General features: G+C 37.5%; 1 protein-coding gene across 1 annotated transcript in view; it reads left to right on the top strand.

The window, feature by feature from the left end:
- The window catches only part of TMPRSS11D (transmembrane protease, serine 11D), a 60032-nt gene extending 48509 nt beyond the window's left edge, over positions 1 to 11523 (top strand). Inside the window, exons 6-10 of the mRNA XM_013964668.2 lie at positions 657 to 695; positions 3679 to 3856; positions 6748 to 7007; positions 8163 to 8305; positions 10351 to 11523. Of these exons, the coding sequence (XP_013820122.1) occupies positions 657 to 695; positions 3679 to 3856; positions 6748 to 7007; positions 8163 to 8305; positions 10351 to 10512 (782 nt within the window). The 3' untranslated portion in view covers positions 10513 to 11523. The remainder of the gene's footprint in view (positions 1 to 656; positions 696 to 3678; positions 3857 to 6747; positions 7008 to 8162; positions 8306 to 10350) is intronic.

Here is a 16977-nt window from a genome sequence, read left to right as displayed (position 1 = left end):
ACCTTTCACCTGGAATGCCTTTCACCTCTTGGCTGCCTGAAAAATTGCTTTTAGGTATTCAAAATACAATTCAAATATTATTTTCACCATGATAACATCTGTGAATCAGACAGCATTAGTAACGCTCTCCTTTCTCCTCTCTACTTTGCATTTAAATTTATTTGAATGATTCCTTAATTTCTTTCTATAAATTATGTGGGAGCAAACCCCCTATAGTTTGTTATACCTGGAGAACTACAAATAATATCAGTCTAGGAATACAGATATAGTTTTATATATATATGTGAAAAATTAATTTTTCTTAGAGAGTTTATTGCTTTGTATCTCAATGACTATGTTTCTGTTTTCCCAAGTAAACTGAGTGACTTGAGAACAGAAATATCTTTTAAATATCTTTTAACTGTTTGATGAGAAGTTAATGCACAAACTTTAGTGTGATCAATGACAAATTGGGGCAAGATAATAAAGGCAGTTTTTTGGAGCCTGTGACTCAGATTGTCTCAGTAGGTCTGGGGTGGAGCCTAGGAATCTAAATTTAGCAGTCCTACAAATGATTCTGATTATGGTTGTCTGAGGACTACACTTTAAGAGATGAATGTGAAATGATATACAGTCTTTTTTGTATTGAACTGACTCTCCCTCTTTTTTAACCCTAGCATTAACTGGCCACGATACAGTACAATTGTTCACTCGAGGTAAGATTTTAAATTACTTTGTAAATGTGATTTACCAAAATAACAAGGGTAAATGTTCAAGTGATTTGTACTCTTTGCCAAGGAAGTATGTATTGAGATGGTATCAGTAATCTTAGTTTACTCATGTAGGTTGTTGTTGAAATTAGACACTGCAAACTTCATTGGGCTATAAAGTGATATTTAGGTTTTCTCCTATTTTCAGAAGGAGAAAGAAGTATTAGTGCCATTTCACCCACTCTGTATCAAGTTTGGTCTCATTAAAGTTTTCTTGGCAGCTTTAGCAAGTTTCTCCAGCCCTGATTCTATGGTAGCGTTTTAGCAGACTTGCAAATTACGTTTGGCTGCACCATTTATATAGCTTTTCCTAATTACCAGAATAGTTTTTTTTGTGATAGATTTAAGTTAATCATAAAGTCTAATAAAAAAATTACAAAAACATTATGCATTTTATGTCTATAACATAACAGAAAAGTCAGGGTTTTTCAATGTCATTATATATACTCTCAGGCTAGATAGCAGACATATAAACCCCTTGAAAACAGTAGTTTGCTCCTTAGGCTGATAACACGTAGTTAGAAATTTGTTTAATATACCTTGATAGCTGGCCTATCTCAGATACTTAAGTGATATTATAAGTTAATACTTCCTCTATGGGTATTTTTCAACTTCATGTATATTTATTTTAATAATTAATGCTTCTTTTTTATTAGAATGTGCTTAAATAATTTACTAGGGGCTTCTCTGGTGGCTTGGATGGTAAAGAATCCACTTGCAACTGGGAGACCCATGTTCGATCTCTGGGTCGAGAAGATCTCCTGGAGAAGGGAATGGCAACCCACTCCAGTATTCTTGCCTGCAGAGTCCCATGGACAAAATAATTTACTAGAGAACTTCCTTGGAGTATGCAGCAAAGGAACCTATATGCCATTTATATTCTTAATAGAAGTCTATTCCTCGTCTATCTGGGAGATCTGTTGGAAAATAAATGCGTTTGGATGGCATCCTATTGAAGTCATATCACTTACCTTAGAGCTGGTTCAGCAACAGAAATTTTTCATGGTGATTTACCTCTAATTTCTTAGTAACATACTAACCAAGAGCAAATAAACCATGAAAGTAGGAGTTGAGTGATCAAGCCCACTCCAGCGCATTTCAGCTTTGGCCACTGGAGTATCATGGGCTTTCTTAAGATGTTTAAATAAACCTAATCTAGATACTTAAAAACTCTCAATCACCCTCAAGAATATTCTGTGGACATAAAATAATTCCTTTTCTAGGGCCCATTTGGTAAGATAGAATCAGTTATGGATGTGGACTGGGTCGTCCGTGATGAACTGCATTACCACTACAGTCTTCATGATAAGAGCAGTTTCCCTCTAACGTCACTATGCACATGAATCACTTGTTAAATACAGCTGCTAGGAAGTTCTGGGAACCTAATGTATGGCTTGGTGACTCTAGTTAGTAACACGGTATTATACATTTGAAAGCTGCTGAGAGTAGGTCATAAGTATTCTCACCAAACATACACACAAAAATGAGTTCACTGTGTGAGGTATTGTGGGCTTCCCAAGTGACTCAGTGGTAAAGAATCCACCTGCCAGTGCAAAGATATAGGAGACCTGGCTTCAATCCCTGGGTCAGGAATTTCCCCTGGAGGAGGAAATGACAACCTACACCAGTATTCTTGCCTGGAGAATCCCATGGACAGAGGAGTCTGGCGGGCTACAGTCCATAGGGTCTCAGAGTTGGACAAAACTAAGTGACATGCCCATGCATACATGTGTGAGGTGTGAGATGTGTTAATTATCTTGAACTTGGTAATCATTTTGCAGTGTATTTGTATATCATATCATCACATTGTACACTTTAAATACATACAATTTTATTTGTCAATTCCCTAGTAAAGTTGGAGGAAAAATGCAATTTTTGATTTGTTCCCTAATATGGGTCTGAGAGTCAACATTTCTTTTTGTTGTTGTTCATCTTTATTGTGGTACAGCTGACAAATAAAATTGTATTATATTTAAAGTGTACAATGTCATGATTTGATGTATGTATATATTATGAAAAGAGTTCCTTCATCTAGCTAATTAACACATTCATCACTTCATGTATTTATTACCTCCCTCCCGTTTTTTGGCAAGAACATTTAAGTTCTACTCTCTAGCAAATTTCAATTATATAATACAGTGCTGTCAGACATAGTCATAATGTTATACATTTGATTCCCAGACCTTATCAGCTTATATCATCCTTTAACCAAACTCTTCCTATTTCCCTTACACCCTGGCAACCACTTTCTACTGTTTCTAGGTGTTTGCTTTTTTTTTAATTTCCACATAGAAGTGATACTATGAACTATTTGCCTTTGTCTGGCTTATTTCCTTAGGACAATACCCTACAGTTTCATCCATGTTGTTGCAAGTGACAGGATTTCCTTCCCTTTTAAGGCTGAAAAACATTCCAACGTGTGTGCATGTTTCTACGTGCATATATACCACACTATTTCTTAATCCTCACATCTACTGATAATCACTTAGATTGTTTCCACACAGAGCCAGCATTTCTATCAAGCTTTTTGGAGACACTCATGTTGCAGGTCCACAGACCACATTTTGAATAGCAAGGCTATTGAGAAGATGGATATTCCCCAGGGAACCAGTGGCCTCAGCTAGTTCCTCTAGCACTGACCTACCTTAACCCCCACTCATGACAAATTCCAAAGAACTCTGAATCTGCCCCACAATTTGAAGCCTCCATGACAATCAAGTTCAGAAATGTTCTCTAAAATGAAGTCTATAGGTAACAGTCAGATAAGTATTCTAAAAGTATAACATATTGATCATGCTTTTGGAAAGCCTAGCATGTCCTGAGAAAGAATACATAAGACATAAAAGTCATAAATTATAGTGAAACTTACAGCATCTCCCAGATGTAAGCGTCATGATCTTCCTAGCACATTACTTCCCTTTCCCATTAGAATGTGGGGTCCGCTCAGACCTGATAACATTGTCTGGGGAGAGAATCATGGGAGGCACTAAAGCTGAGGAAGGAGACTGGCCATGGCAAGTCAGTCTACAGTGGAGCAGTTCTCACCGCTGCGGAGGAGCCTTGATCAGTAATACGTGGATCCTGTCAGCAGCTCACTGCTTCAGAAGGTAAGACTGCAGTTCCCTATCCATCTTAGCATGCCCTAGTTGTTTCAGCGAATACTTAAACGTCTGTGTTAGAGGGTATCGATCGATCATATAGTACTAGAGATATTAAGTAACTTGCCAAGAATAACACTGCCAATGTGCAACACAGGTAAGGTTCATAAATTCAACTGGTTCCAAACCGTGCTGAAAGAAAGGAAAAGAAGGGTGGGAGAGAGGCAGACAGAGAAGAAGAAGAGTGCCTTTTAGCATCTTCACTAAAATGACCTGAGTAAAAGAAGTTTAGTGTGAAAAAAAAATCCATGTATTTGTTTGTTGTCAAATATTTTTTCTTTAGAATTTCTAACTAGCACTTACTCTTCTGCAAATTGCTATACCTCACAAAAGTATCTCCTGGACAATAAATATAATTTCTATTGTTCATATAACTCTACTATCAAAACTCCACAAAACTCTCAAGTTATTTCGTTACATTTTGGTTTTATTCAACATTAGGAGCATGTTGAAATTATCAGCTTCCAATTCACAGAACCTTATTTTCATCAGTTTGTATAAGACTTTTCTCTCATTTTATTTTTCTCCTGTCATACCTGAATTTCAATTCTAGTGCCTTCCCTGCCCCCATAGGCCTCACCCAAATACTTGACATGTGTCTTTAAATATGCAATTACCTGTAAAACCTTTAGTTTGTGTGTGTGCTTCTTTAATTTATACAAGTAAAACTGTGTATAAGTCTCATATTGTTCCTTAATGTTTTTGCTCAACCCTGGCAATTTTAATCTGGTCCACAACTGCATGCACCATATCCCTTCATCCAGCTAAGCTGCGCCAACTTCCCACAGCCACAGACTGCAGCACATACAACTTTTTCTCATGCCTGCATATGTGCCTCTCTATAAACCTGCATCACATCACTGCAGATGGTGACTGCAGCAATGAAACTAAAAGATACTTGCTCCTTGGAAGGAAAGCTATGACAAACCCAGACAGCATATTAAAAAGCAGAGACATCACTTTGCCAACAAAGGTCCATATAGTCAAGGCTATGGTTTTTCCAGTAGTCATGTATGGATGTGAGAGTTGGACCATAAAGAAGACTGAGTGCCAAAGAATTGATGCTTTCGAACTGTGGTATTGGAGAAGACTCTTGAGAGTCCCTTGGACTGCAAAGAGATCACACCAGTCAATCCTAAAGGAAATCAACCCTGAATTTTCACTGGAAGGACTGATGCTGAAGCTGAAGCTCCCCAATACTTTGGCCACCTGATGCAGAGAGCCGACTCACTGGAAAAGACTCTGATGCTGGGAAAGACTGAATGCAGAAGGAGAGGGAGACGACAGAGGATGAGATGGTTGGATGGCATCACCAACTCAATGGACATGAGTTTAAGCAAACTCCAAGAGATGGCAAAGGGCAGGGAGGCCTGGCATGCTGCAGTTCATGGAGTCGCAGAGTCAGACATGACTGAGAGATTGAACAACTACAAATAAATCTTCAAGAATTTCTCTGACACATGCACCCAGAAGTGTATATACAGTGTGCTAAATACACTGCAGTGCTTTCCAGAATTTTGTATCTTCACATTTAATGCAAAAGAGTTTGAACTTCTTTCTCACCAACACAATATTATTTTTTCAATTTTTTCCATTCTTATGAATATACATTAGATGCTCATTACTGTTATAATTTTCACTTCTCCACTTACTAGTGAGTTTGAGTATTTTTCATGTCTACTGGCTGTTTGGCCTTCTCCTCCCATAAATGCCTATTAATATTTTTGTTCATTTTATAATGGTTCTCTTTCCATTTATTGTTGGTTTATAGAATTCTGTTTATTCTACAAAAATTTTAGATGTTAAACATTGCAAGAATTTTCTCATGGTTTTTCATTCATCTGATAAATATATCTATGGTGCAGTTAATTTTGTTTTTAGTTTTATATATCTTTTAATTGATTTGCTTTTTTAATGTTACAGATGTTTTATTGAAGTATAGATGATATACAATATTATATAATTTATAGGTGCACAACATAGTAATTCACAGTTTTTAAAGGTTATACTCCATTCATTACAAAATATTGGCTACAATCCCTGTGTTATACTATATATCCTTATAGTTTATTTATTTTATCCATAACAGTTTATAGTTCTTAATCCCCTGCCCTATCTTGTGCCTCCCCCTCTTTCTTCCCTTAGTAACCATTAGTTTGCGCTCTATGTACAGCACACTTAGTATTAATTTCACGAAATTCATTCTTCTTAACTGTTCAGTTTGTATTTTGGGAGTTTGGCAAAAAGCCCCTATTCCTAGATCATAAAGATAATGCCTTACATTTTGTATACATTAGTGCTCTGTCTCTTTCTGTATTCATACACACAAACATATGCACCAAAATCTTCAACAAGCAACATATTTAGTACAGAAAAATCATTTATCCACTGATAAGACAAGGAGCTCATTCATCACTACTATTTAAGTGGGGCTTCTGCCTAAAGGAAAGGAAAAAAATAACCAAAGGAATCAGTTAAAACTAAAGTGAATGGTGTTTCAGACTTCTTAGTTGCTTAAATGGAAGGATGTAGAAAAAGGAGAAATAGAAGAACAGTTTTGCTACACTAGTGTTCTTCAAAGTACCAGAGTATCCTCATTGGAACAGAACACCAGGATGTTCATCACCCCACAATATGTTTGCTAAAGCATTCCCATGTTTCTTTAGACCAATGATCATTGTGCCAGTAAACAGTTACAGAAATAGATCCCAAAGAAATGTCGATCAACTAGTTCCTAGATTGGGGGGCTGGGGGCCAGGGCTGGATGACAAACGCAAAATCCAAACATTTGAAATTCTCACAAGTTCTCTATTCAAATAGCATGTTTTCATATTTTTTAGCTACTCTGATCCTCGTCAATGGATTGCCACCTTTGGTACTTCCACAACATCTCCTCAACAGAGAGTAGCAGTAAGGAGCATTTTAATCCATGACAATTATAATCCTGAAACTCATGAAAACGATATTGCACTTGTACAACTTGATAAAGAAGTCACCTTTAACCGATATATTCATACAGTGTGTCTCCCAGAGGCGAACCAGGCCATTTCTACTGGTTCCACTGCTTATGTAACAGGATGGGGATCTCAGAGTTATAGCGGTAAGTCTCTCAGGAAAAATAAAAACAAAGACAACAGCAATATCTCCTGGTACTTGCCACTATGCACTTTTTTTCTAATCAAGGGACACCTTAAAGGCAGGTTCTACAGAGAGAATCATCCTACAGTTTGATCATCCTAAGCTCTAACAAGAGTTCCCTCAGCAAAGGAAAGTGCTATCCCTAGAAACTATAGGGAATTCTCAAATACAGTAATAGGGAAATGTGAAAGGAAGTGATGAAAAATTATGAGTTCTTCAATGATCCAGAGACTCTACAAAGACTTAAGTGTCTCCCCTAAAAAGAAAATTTTTAAAATTTAAGATAGAATTTGGATAGGTATCCTCTAATGGTTTTAACAACCTTTAAGGTATTACCAGCCATTTAAGTTATTCTGAAATGAAATAAAATTCTGCCTTTACAGCAAGAAATTCTGTGTATACACAAATGTTTTTCACACTTGTTTTTGAAGTGAATAAAATCAGATAAAAAATAAGGATAACATGAAAGAGCAAATATGACCAAAGGGAAAACAAGAGTTATCAGCTAGGGAGTGGAAGGGTAGAATTAACAATATGTGCATGTTTCTACCCATGTTGTAGACCATCTCTCCAAGGAATAAAACAAAAGCCTCATGGTCCTAAAAAAAAATTCATTGTATTTTCATGGCCCAAAGTAATTTGGTATAATAGATAAAATTTGTGCCAATAAGAAAAAAATGGCAATGCCATTGTGAAGAAACATCAATATGCAATAAATTCATTCTTTAGCCTTGAAACCAGATTGGTTACTCTTTTGTTACTAGATTAAAGGTTACTTCAACATGTAAATTTCTAATTCAGAATCACTCAGTGGATATTTCAGAGTCTACTAATCTATTTTCAGGAAGCAGATGCTTTTCCCTTATGGTCTAAGGGGGACTATATCACAAAGCTAAAGTAAAACAAACAAAAGAAAGATACTGATGTATGTAAAGGGGTTATCCATCTCTAATGCAGAAATCATTGCTAAGGAAAAGACTCCTAGGACATCTTCAGTAGCCTTCTTTGCTGAATAAGAGATATATTTGGAGTACAAATGTTCTTTCCTATATTCACCATAGCTTCATTAATTCATCTACCCTGAAGTCCATTTTATTTCCCCCTTTATATTTAACAGGCAGCACAGTTACAAATCTACAACAAGCACGGGTCAATATAATAAGTAATTATTTATGTAATGCACCAGCTGGTTATAATGGAGCTGTCCTGTCTGGAATGCTATGTGCTGGAGTACCTGAAGGTGGAGTGGACGCATGCCAGGTAAGTTCAAGACAGCCTTATCCATGTCATGTTCAAGTTTATAAGCACTTACTAGCATGTCTTACCATGATAGACATAATAGTAGTTGTAGTGTTAGTTGCTCCGTTGTGTGCAACTCTTTGTGACCCCATGGACTGTAGCCTGCCAGGCTCCTTTTGTCCATGGGATTCTCCAGGCAAGAATGCTGGAGTGGATTGCCATTCCCTTCTCTCGGGGATCTTCCTGACCCAGGGATCAAACCCAGGTCTCCTGCATTGAAGGCAGATACTTTATCATCTGAGATACAACATAATTTTACCCTAAATGTCTAGATTTTACAGATTCTTATATGAAATTTTCCTGCATTTTCCACTCTGGGCCTCACTGATTTTCAGCTAAAATACTATAATGCCTAGAGTTTATGTCTCAAAATAGCACTTTACATAAGAATTTATGAGATCCTATTTGTTTTTGTTCATTCATTCATTTTTTTTAATTGCATCACTTAATTTCTATGTGCCAGACTCCGTACTTATACAACATCACTTGAGCTCGGCAGGTGTCTAGAAGAGAGAACACAGGCCTAAATGTCTGTTCAGTGAGGCAGTAGAGCTGGCCAAATATAGGAAACATTGCATCTATTAAACTAAGTCCCTCTTAGTTTAATATTTGCTCGCCCTCTCTTGGTGACATGTTTTGTAGAGAAATCTCTTACTATAGAAGAAATAGCAGGAAAACACAGTGAAGGGAAAGTGCTGAAAACTGGAAAACTGGAGCACATATGCATTATCTAAAGGAGCCGGGAGCCAATCGGCTCCACACAGGGAGTGTCATGCAAGCTGGTGATTCAGACACTAAACCCTTCTCCCCATGTACACCAGTGATTAAGCACTCATGGAAGAACTAACTACTAAGAGCAGTCAAATGAATACCAAACTATTCTAGAAGCATTCTTGGTGATAATAGCTGACTTTTATTAGTACTGACTATTTAGCAGGATGTACTCAGAGTGCTAGGTGTGTTAAACTCTATTAAACACATAAAATTATTATTTACAGAGGAAGAAGCTGAAATACAGAGGGCTGTTATGTGGCTTACTGGAAATCATATAGTCATTAAGTAGAGGATTAAAACCTAGACCAATTCAAGAACCTCAGACTTAACCCATCATGCAACATGGAAGATATACCAATTTTTCTCTCCATATGGACTATTACATGTAAAAATATTTAGTTGATTGATTTATTATCAATATTATAAGTGGCTCATAAACATTTCATAAGGAATGCTTTACCCATTGCCATATAAATTTCTTTTCTATTATTCACCAAAAGGATATTTTTGATATATCAATACTATACATGAAACACTATGCATTATGCTATGAATAGGAAGATAAATGAGATTTCTAAACACGTGTTCGTTCAATAAATATTTTCTTAGCATCTCCTTTAGGCTAGAAGCTTAGGGCATAGCAGTGTCCAGAACACGTATGCCTCTCTTCCCTGATGAACCTTACAGTATAGCCTGAAAACTACACACTGAACAATATCATAAATGCAGTGAGGGTTGCAGAGATGTGCAACTGCTACAACGAGGGGAGCTGACTCAGTGGGAGTAAATTCAAAAGGCATGCAAATGTGCTTGTATAAAATAATGAAGTAGCAATGAAGGAGATATACACGGGGTGTGGGAGCACTGGCAGTAAAAAATATAACCTAGCCCAAAGCTAGAAGGGGAGACACGGGAGGAAAGGTGGAAGTCAGGGGCAACCCCCTGAAGGAGGGGAGCCTGGTGGGGGTAGCAGGCTGGTGAAGTCTAGGAGATGTGCTTCTCATCTTCTCACACTTGCTGAAGGAACAACGTGTGTACTTGGAGGATTTTTTTTAATTTTTGCATGACTTAGTATATAGTATTTCAACAGGAAATTAAGACTAACTTTTCTGTCATTATGTATGTGATTTCTATTATCATAGAAATAAACTTCATACTTCTGGGTTGTCTTAAAGTTAACTTATTTATTTTTGTCTTCAAGTTTAAATAATCTATCACTCTATTTCCTTCAGGGTGACTCTGGTGGCCCTCTAGTACAAGAAGACTCACGGCAACACTGGTTCATCGTGGGGATAGTAAGCTGGGGGTATCAGTGTGGTCTGCCAGATAAGCCAGGAGTGTACACTCGAGTGCCAGCCTACCGTCACTGGATAACCCAAAAAACTGGGATCTAGTGCAATAAATACATCTCGGTTCAAGCGTCTGAATGCAGACATGCCTGTCTAAATTTCTAAAACTTTCCAGCTGTAAAAGAAACTAAGTGTCCTATTTTAACATTGTTACATAAATATGTTTCACACTATTTAATCTTTCTCTGTTACTATGGGTTTATATTTTCTCAAGAAAATTACATGAATGTTGCATAGTACTGGGGCTATGTGCCAGGGGAAACATAGTAAACTAGTTACAGAGGTAACAATTATGCTATACTTGTGATAACCTAAGTACTACTAGTGAGAAAAGCAGGTACCTGGACAGTGGAAACTAGAGGCAACTGCACAAGTCTCCAGGGTCAGAGGAGTTTCCTCTAAGGAAGTCTCATCAAAGCTGAGAAAGGGGCAAAATATAGAAACGTGCAAAGGAAAAACTTGTAGATAACATTCAGGACAGACCACCATGAGGCAATAAAAATACTAGTTTTTAAAATTTCTGGTTACTTAATATTTTATATGAGGTGTGAGTCCTAAAAGTTATGTATGAAGTCACTGTAGAATCATATAGCAATCTTAATTATCTTGTAGGAACATGCTCCCAAGAGAACTAACCAATGAATTTCAGGCACTTAACAATCCAAACTAGAATATTCACTCCTCATCAGAGAACCAAAGAATTGTAATTTTCATAACTATTGTTTAAAATACCTTCATCTATGTGAATGAGAGAATTTGTCTCCTCCATAGAGGAACTGAGTAAATATACCTACACAACATTCTCAGGTAACTTACAACTGTGTACATACACGTTGCTTTTTAACAACTAAATATGAGTAACTTTAAGATCTAAAGATCACCAGTGGCATTTATTTTTGAAAGTTTAGGGATCCTTTGTAGCTAAACTCAAGTAATGAATTGAAAGCCATGAGGGAAAAAATAAGGGAAAAAATTTTTACTTTGCAAAAAAGTAAAATTAAAAAGGGTAAATAGCTTTATTTCAATACAAGTATTTTAGTGAAGAAACTCTTCTCTCTCTCCTTTTTCCTCCTTCTTTCTCCCCCCTCCCTCCATCCTTCCCTCTCTCTCCCCATCTCCTTCCCTCCCTCCTTTAATAGATGCACATCCAAAGAACATGCATAAAATGTATTAACATTTAATGGCACAGCAATTTATGTAATATAAATTATGAGTGTCACTGAATTTTTATGGGATTCTAGCATGATCATCTATGTGTCAGAGCTTCCACCTTTTAAAAGCTAATTCATGACACCTGGATGTCAGAACAACTAGATGCATTATGATGAAAATGTCTTGTATTTACTCATGTAAAATTATGAAAAGACCTCCACTGAAATCATTTACTTTATAAAAGCTGAAAATGTAACTGACTCTCAGTGAAATGTACAAATAAGTACTGGTACACATTATTCCAAATAAACTATTTTAAAATCACTTCTCTGCCTAAGTATTTATTGAAAGTTATGGTTTATGAAGGACAATCTAAAACAATTTATTTAATTGGTTCTCCAACAAGAGAACTGACAATTAGACTCTACAGTCTTGGCACTTTCGACTGCCTTATAATCAAGCTCTGTAACTAAGCAAGCATCTAGCTTGACACTTCCTGGCTGTTCCCAGTGAGGACAATATTAAACTGGTCATTTAGAGTAAGTCTCAAGGGAATGTATTTGTGCAAGAGTGTTGGTGTGTTTTCATGTTTGTGTGTGTGCCTTCACATAATCATGAACATACTAGTTTCTATTTATTGAAATGTATAAAGGAAAGTACTTCTTTAGCAGATTTGATTATTTCTTTAAAATATTTAGCAAATATTCATATCTTTATGAAGAGGCATTTGAATAAATCTGCCTCTCACATATCACTTCATCTCCAAATTCTCTCATGATGAAGCAACAACTTTAAATTCACCAGGAACAAAACAAATTATCCAGGGCAAAGAAATCAAACTGATCAGAATTCAAATTAAGTAGAAAGCCATTCTGGTGAAAAAGAGAACTGAACTAAATGAGAAATTAATTTAAAAAGCAAACAAAGCTCAGACACTTTCCCACCTCCAATCACACGTTAGACTGGAATTACTCATGCAATAAAAATCTGTTGATACAGTATTAATAAGTGATTTTTTGCTTGCAAAATTCATCCATCTGATGAGTCATTCATTTTTTTACTCATCTATTCGCTTACCAATAGATTTTGAGCACTTCCAATTTGCCAGGAAAATTGTTGGCCAGCTGAGTCAACTTCAAGGAAAGAATAAGGTAAGCAGAAGAAGATGCAGAAGTCCTGAGGTGATTACAAGTTTATGGGTTTGAGGAACACTAAGGGGTTTCCCAGGTGGCACGAGTGGTAAAGAACCCACCTGCCAATGCAGGAGACCTAAGAGACATGGGTTTGATCCCTAGGTTGGGAAGATACCCTGGAGGAAGTTTGACAACCCACTCCAGTATTCTTGCCTGGAAAATCCCATGGACAGAGAAGCCTTACCAGTTACAGTCCATGGGATCAAGAGTCAGACATGACTAAGCGACTAACACACAAGAAGTCAGCATGACTGGAGCGAAACTAATAAAAGACTGGTGCTGGGGGAGGTTGAAGAAATAAATGTAAAGGCAAAATTCTGAAGGGAAATTAGATGATGATGATGATTATTATTATTTTTTACTTTCTAGACTTCCCTGGCAGTCCAGTGGTTAAGACTTCACCTTTCAATGTGGGGGGCATGGGTTTGATCCCTGGTCAAGGGGCTAAATGCCTTGAGGCCAGAAAATATAAAACAAAGGCAACATTAAAACAAATTCAATAAAGACTTTTAAATGGTCCACATCAAAAAAGTCTTTGCTCTGCTGAGTCGCTTCAGTCGTGTCCAACTCTGTGCGACCCCATAGACAGCAGCCCACTAGGCTCCCCCGTCCCTGGGATTCTCTAGGCAAGAATACTGGAGTGGGTCTTTAAAACTTTTCTATTTTCTGAAGTCTACACTGGTGAAACCGAGGTTAATCATCAGTTGGATCCATTAAACCTGGAACTTACCTTCACTGATCCAATTCCCTTTCATTGCTACTACAAAACTTGTATGTCCTCCAAGTGGCATGTAATCTAAACAATATAATGTTTTCCCAAGTTGTGTCCAGTTCAAGCTCCAGTTGCTTAAGACTGGTGGAGACGGCAGACCCTCCAACCTGGAATGCCTCAGTGACCACTTAGTGACATTTTGATGTCAGAGGGCCAGGTGCTCCACCCTCAAAACATGCCAACACCACCATTTTATGACCATGAGTTCTAAGATGAAGGCTGTAGCTTAGTTATATCTGTGCAGAAACGCAATTACCTTATCTTTTTCTTATTTCCAATCATCTTTCCCCACTCTCCCCATGAATGGTTAATAGGGTAGCAGAGATGTGCCTGCAAATGGGTCTCTCTGCTCGGGCTGAGCATCCTTGCAAACGAGGCATTCTGCCAAAGAGTCTGGACACAGCCTTGAGTTTAATGGTCCCTTGCAAATGAGGGAGCATTCCCTTCTTGAGATAAGAAAGAGATGAGGGCTTTGGGCAGACTCTGCAGTAGACAGGGATTTCACTCCCCTTTGCTATACGATAACATGTATGCACCTGTGCTGTGCTGAAAAGGCTTATTCATGCAGTCTGGAATTCTGCCTAGGGGGCTTCTATAATAAATGGCAATTAGTTTTTTGCCCAGTTCTGTTCCTCCAGCCAGAGTGTGTGTCTGTCTTTTGTGTGTGTCTTGTTTTATGTCATTTCACTCGTAATCTCCAACATCCCCACACTTCAGACCACCCTGTTTGCTTATCCCAAGTCCCTCCCTTTGGGAAGTCCAATTTGATATTTTGTTCTCCCATCTCCTCACTTGGCCATCTCATGAATATGAAACAAAGTCCCCCTGAAGCTGAGTTCCTCTGCCAAATTTATGATTAACCTCTCTATCCAAAACTATTTTTCCTTTCTTGCCCCATACCTATTAAGGAAAGTGGAGATTCAAAGAAAAGAAGAGATTGATATTGAGCAAGACCCTGTGGGGTCCTTCTGGGAACAAAAGCACTTCTTTGTCCCCTTTGTTTCTTGTTCAAAGACTTTCCCTGAGTTCCAAAAAGCACATTTAAACTGCATTAGTTCCTCTTTAAATGATATACATAACAATCTGATACTTTTTTTGAGTTCTTTGACAGGAAGTAAAGCCCTGACCCAGGTGAAAGATGGTAACTTCAGGCTGAGCACAAGCATGTAGACCTCAGACTGGTTGGAACCAGAAGGCTGCTGATTAGGATTCCTGGACCACCACCCTATAACCTCATTACCAACCAATCAGAAGAAAGTCATGCATCCTGCAGCCCTCCCCTTAAGTTTGCCTTTTAAGATTCGTCCCTGAAGTCTACTGGGGAGTTGAAGTGTTTTGAGCATGAGCCTCCCATACTCCTTGCATGGCCCCTGCAATTAGCCTTTCTCTGCCCCAAATTCCAATGCTTCAGTTTGTTTGGTTCCATTGTGCATCAGGCACAGGAACTTGGGTTCAACAACAAATAAACACTTTCTCTGTTGCAACACTCCGTGGTCTCAGCATTTGACTTGCTGTCATCAGGCAAATGAACCTCATTTGGTTACACGGGCTACTCTGTAGAGAAAGGTAAAGAGGACAAGACAAGAAGGGAGACAGTCATTAGACTAATGCAGTAATCGAAGGAAAAGATGGGACTGACTTGGGTTAAAGAGCTAACAGTGAAGATGGTGACAAATAATGCCATTCAGAAAATATCTGTGGAGAGAAACAACAAGAGTTTTTGATCGACTAGATTTAGAGGCTGAGGAAAAGGAAAAAATTGAGGTTGACTCAAATTAGGAGTCTGAACCACTGAGATGAATCTTGAGAGGCGTAAGTTTGGCTCAGGGGTGGAGAACTGACAATTTCTTTCTGAATCTGTTACATTTTAAACATACAAGTAATAAGGTCAGGTAAATAACTGTAAATGTAAATACCTATCTGTAGTTCTGGGGAGAGATTGAGACCTGAAATATCTATTTGATGGCATTTACAGTTTCAGGGAAGTGGGGGACAAAAATCATGTTGGATGACTAGAAGAGGGAGTGGGAAATATAGCTTTTGGAAAATGGGGAATATGGAAGGAAATATCTTGACGATCAAGAAATATTTTTATGGCTAAAGAAGATGGAATGATTTTAGCATCACAACAGAAAGGGATTTAAATGAAAGAAGTTAAATTTGATTTTCTTAAAATTAAGAACTTTCTATCCAAAATACACTATTAATGAATAAAAAAAGTCAAAATGACAGAGTGAGAAGATATTTGCAACATACATAACATATACCATATATCTAGAATGCAAAGGGAATGAGTACAGATCAAAAGGAAAAAGATAATTCAAAAGAAAAATGGAAAAAGATTGAAAAGGCATATGAGAAAAAAAGAAGTTTAAGTGGATGATAATGCAAGATGAGGGGTTTAACCTTATTATAAATAAAGAAATGTAAAATAAAGCCACTGTAATGTATCACAGCCACACATGTACCAATGGATAAAATTGGAAAGTCTGACGATATCAAGCATTGGTAAGGATGTTGTTGTTTAGCCACTAATTCATATTCTGACTCATTTGTGGCCCCATGAACTGTGTCTACCAGGCTCCTCTGTCCATGAGATTTCCCAGGCAAGAATACCAGAATAGGTTGCCATTTCCTTCTCCAGAGGATCTTTCCAATAAAGGGATCAAACCCACCTCTCCTGCATCGTGGGTGGATTCCTTACAAGTGAGCTGCCAGGGGCTCATTGGTTAGGATGGGAGAGTGTAAATTTCCTTAACATGAAAAAAAAAATGACATTCTCAAACAAAGAATATCATATGCATATCCTACAATACAGCAAGTTTATTCCAAAGTGAATACTCAAGAAATGGTTGCACATGTGCAGGAATATTCAAAGCAGTATTAATCTTCACAGCCAAACAGTGGAAACAACCAAATGTCCATCAACAGTAAAATGGACAAATAAATCTTATTTTTCATACAATGGAATACAATGCAACAATAAAAATGAACAGACTAGAGTCACACCTAATAACATGGCTGAACCTTAATATGCCAGCAAATATGGAAAACTCAGCAGTGGCCACAGGACTGGAAAAAAGTCAGTTTTCATCCCAATCCCAAAGAAAGGCAATGTCAAAGAATGCTCAAACTACCACACAATTGCACTCATCTCACATGCTAATAAAGTAATGCTTAAAATTCTTCAAGCTAGGCTATAGCAATACATTAACTGTGAACTTCCAGATGTTCAAGCTGGTTTTAGAAAAGGCAGAGGAACCAGAGACCAAATTGCCAACATCTGCTGGATCAACAAAAAACCAAGAGAGTTCCAGAAAAACATCAATTTCTGCTTTATTGACTATGCCAAAGCCTTTGACTGTGTGGATCACAATAAACTGTGGACAATTC

This window comes from Capra hircus, chromosome 6 (assembly GCF_001704415.2).
Source record: "Capra hircus breed San Clemente chromosome 6, ASM170441v1, whole genome shotgun sequence".
NCBI lineage: Eukaryota > Metazoa > Chordata > Mammalia > Artiodactyla > Bovidae > Capra > Capra hircus.
The sequence above is the reverse complement of the archived record's forward strand: the minus strand, read 5'-3'. Positions and strand labels throughout refer to the sequence as shown.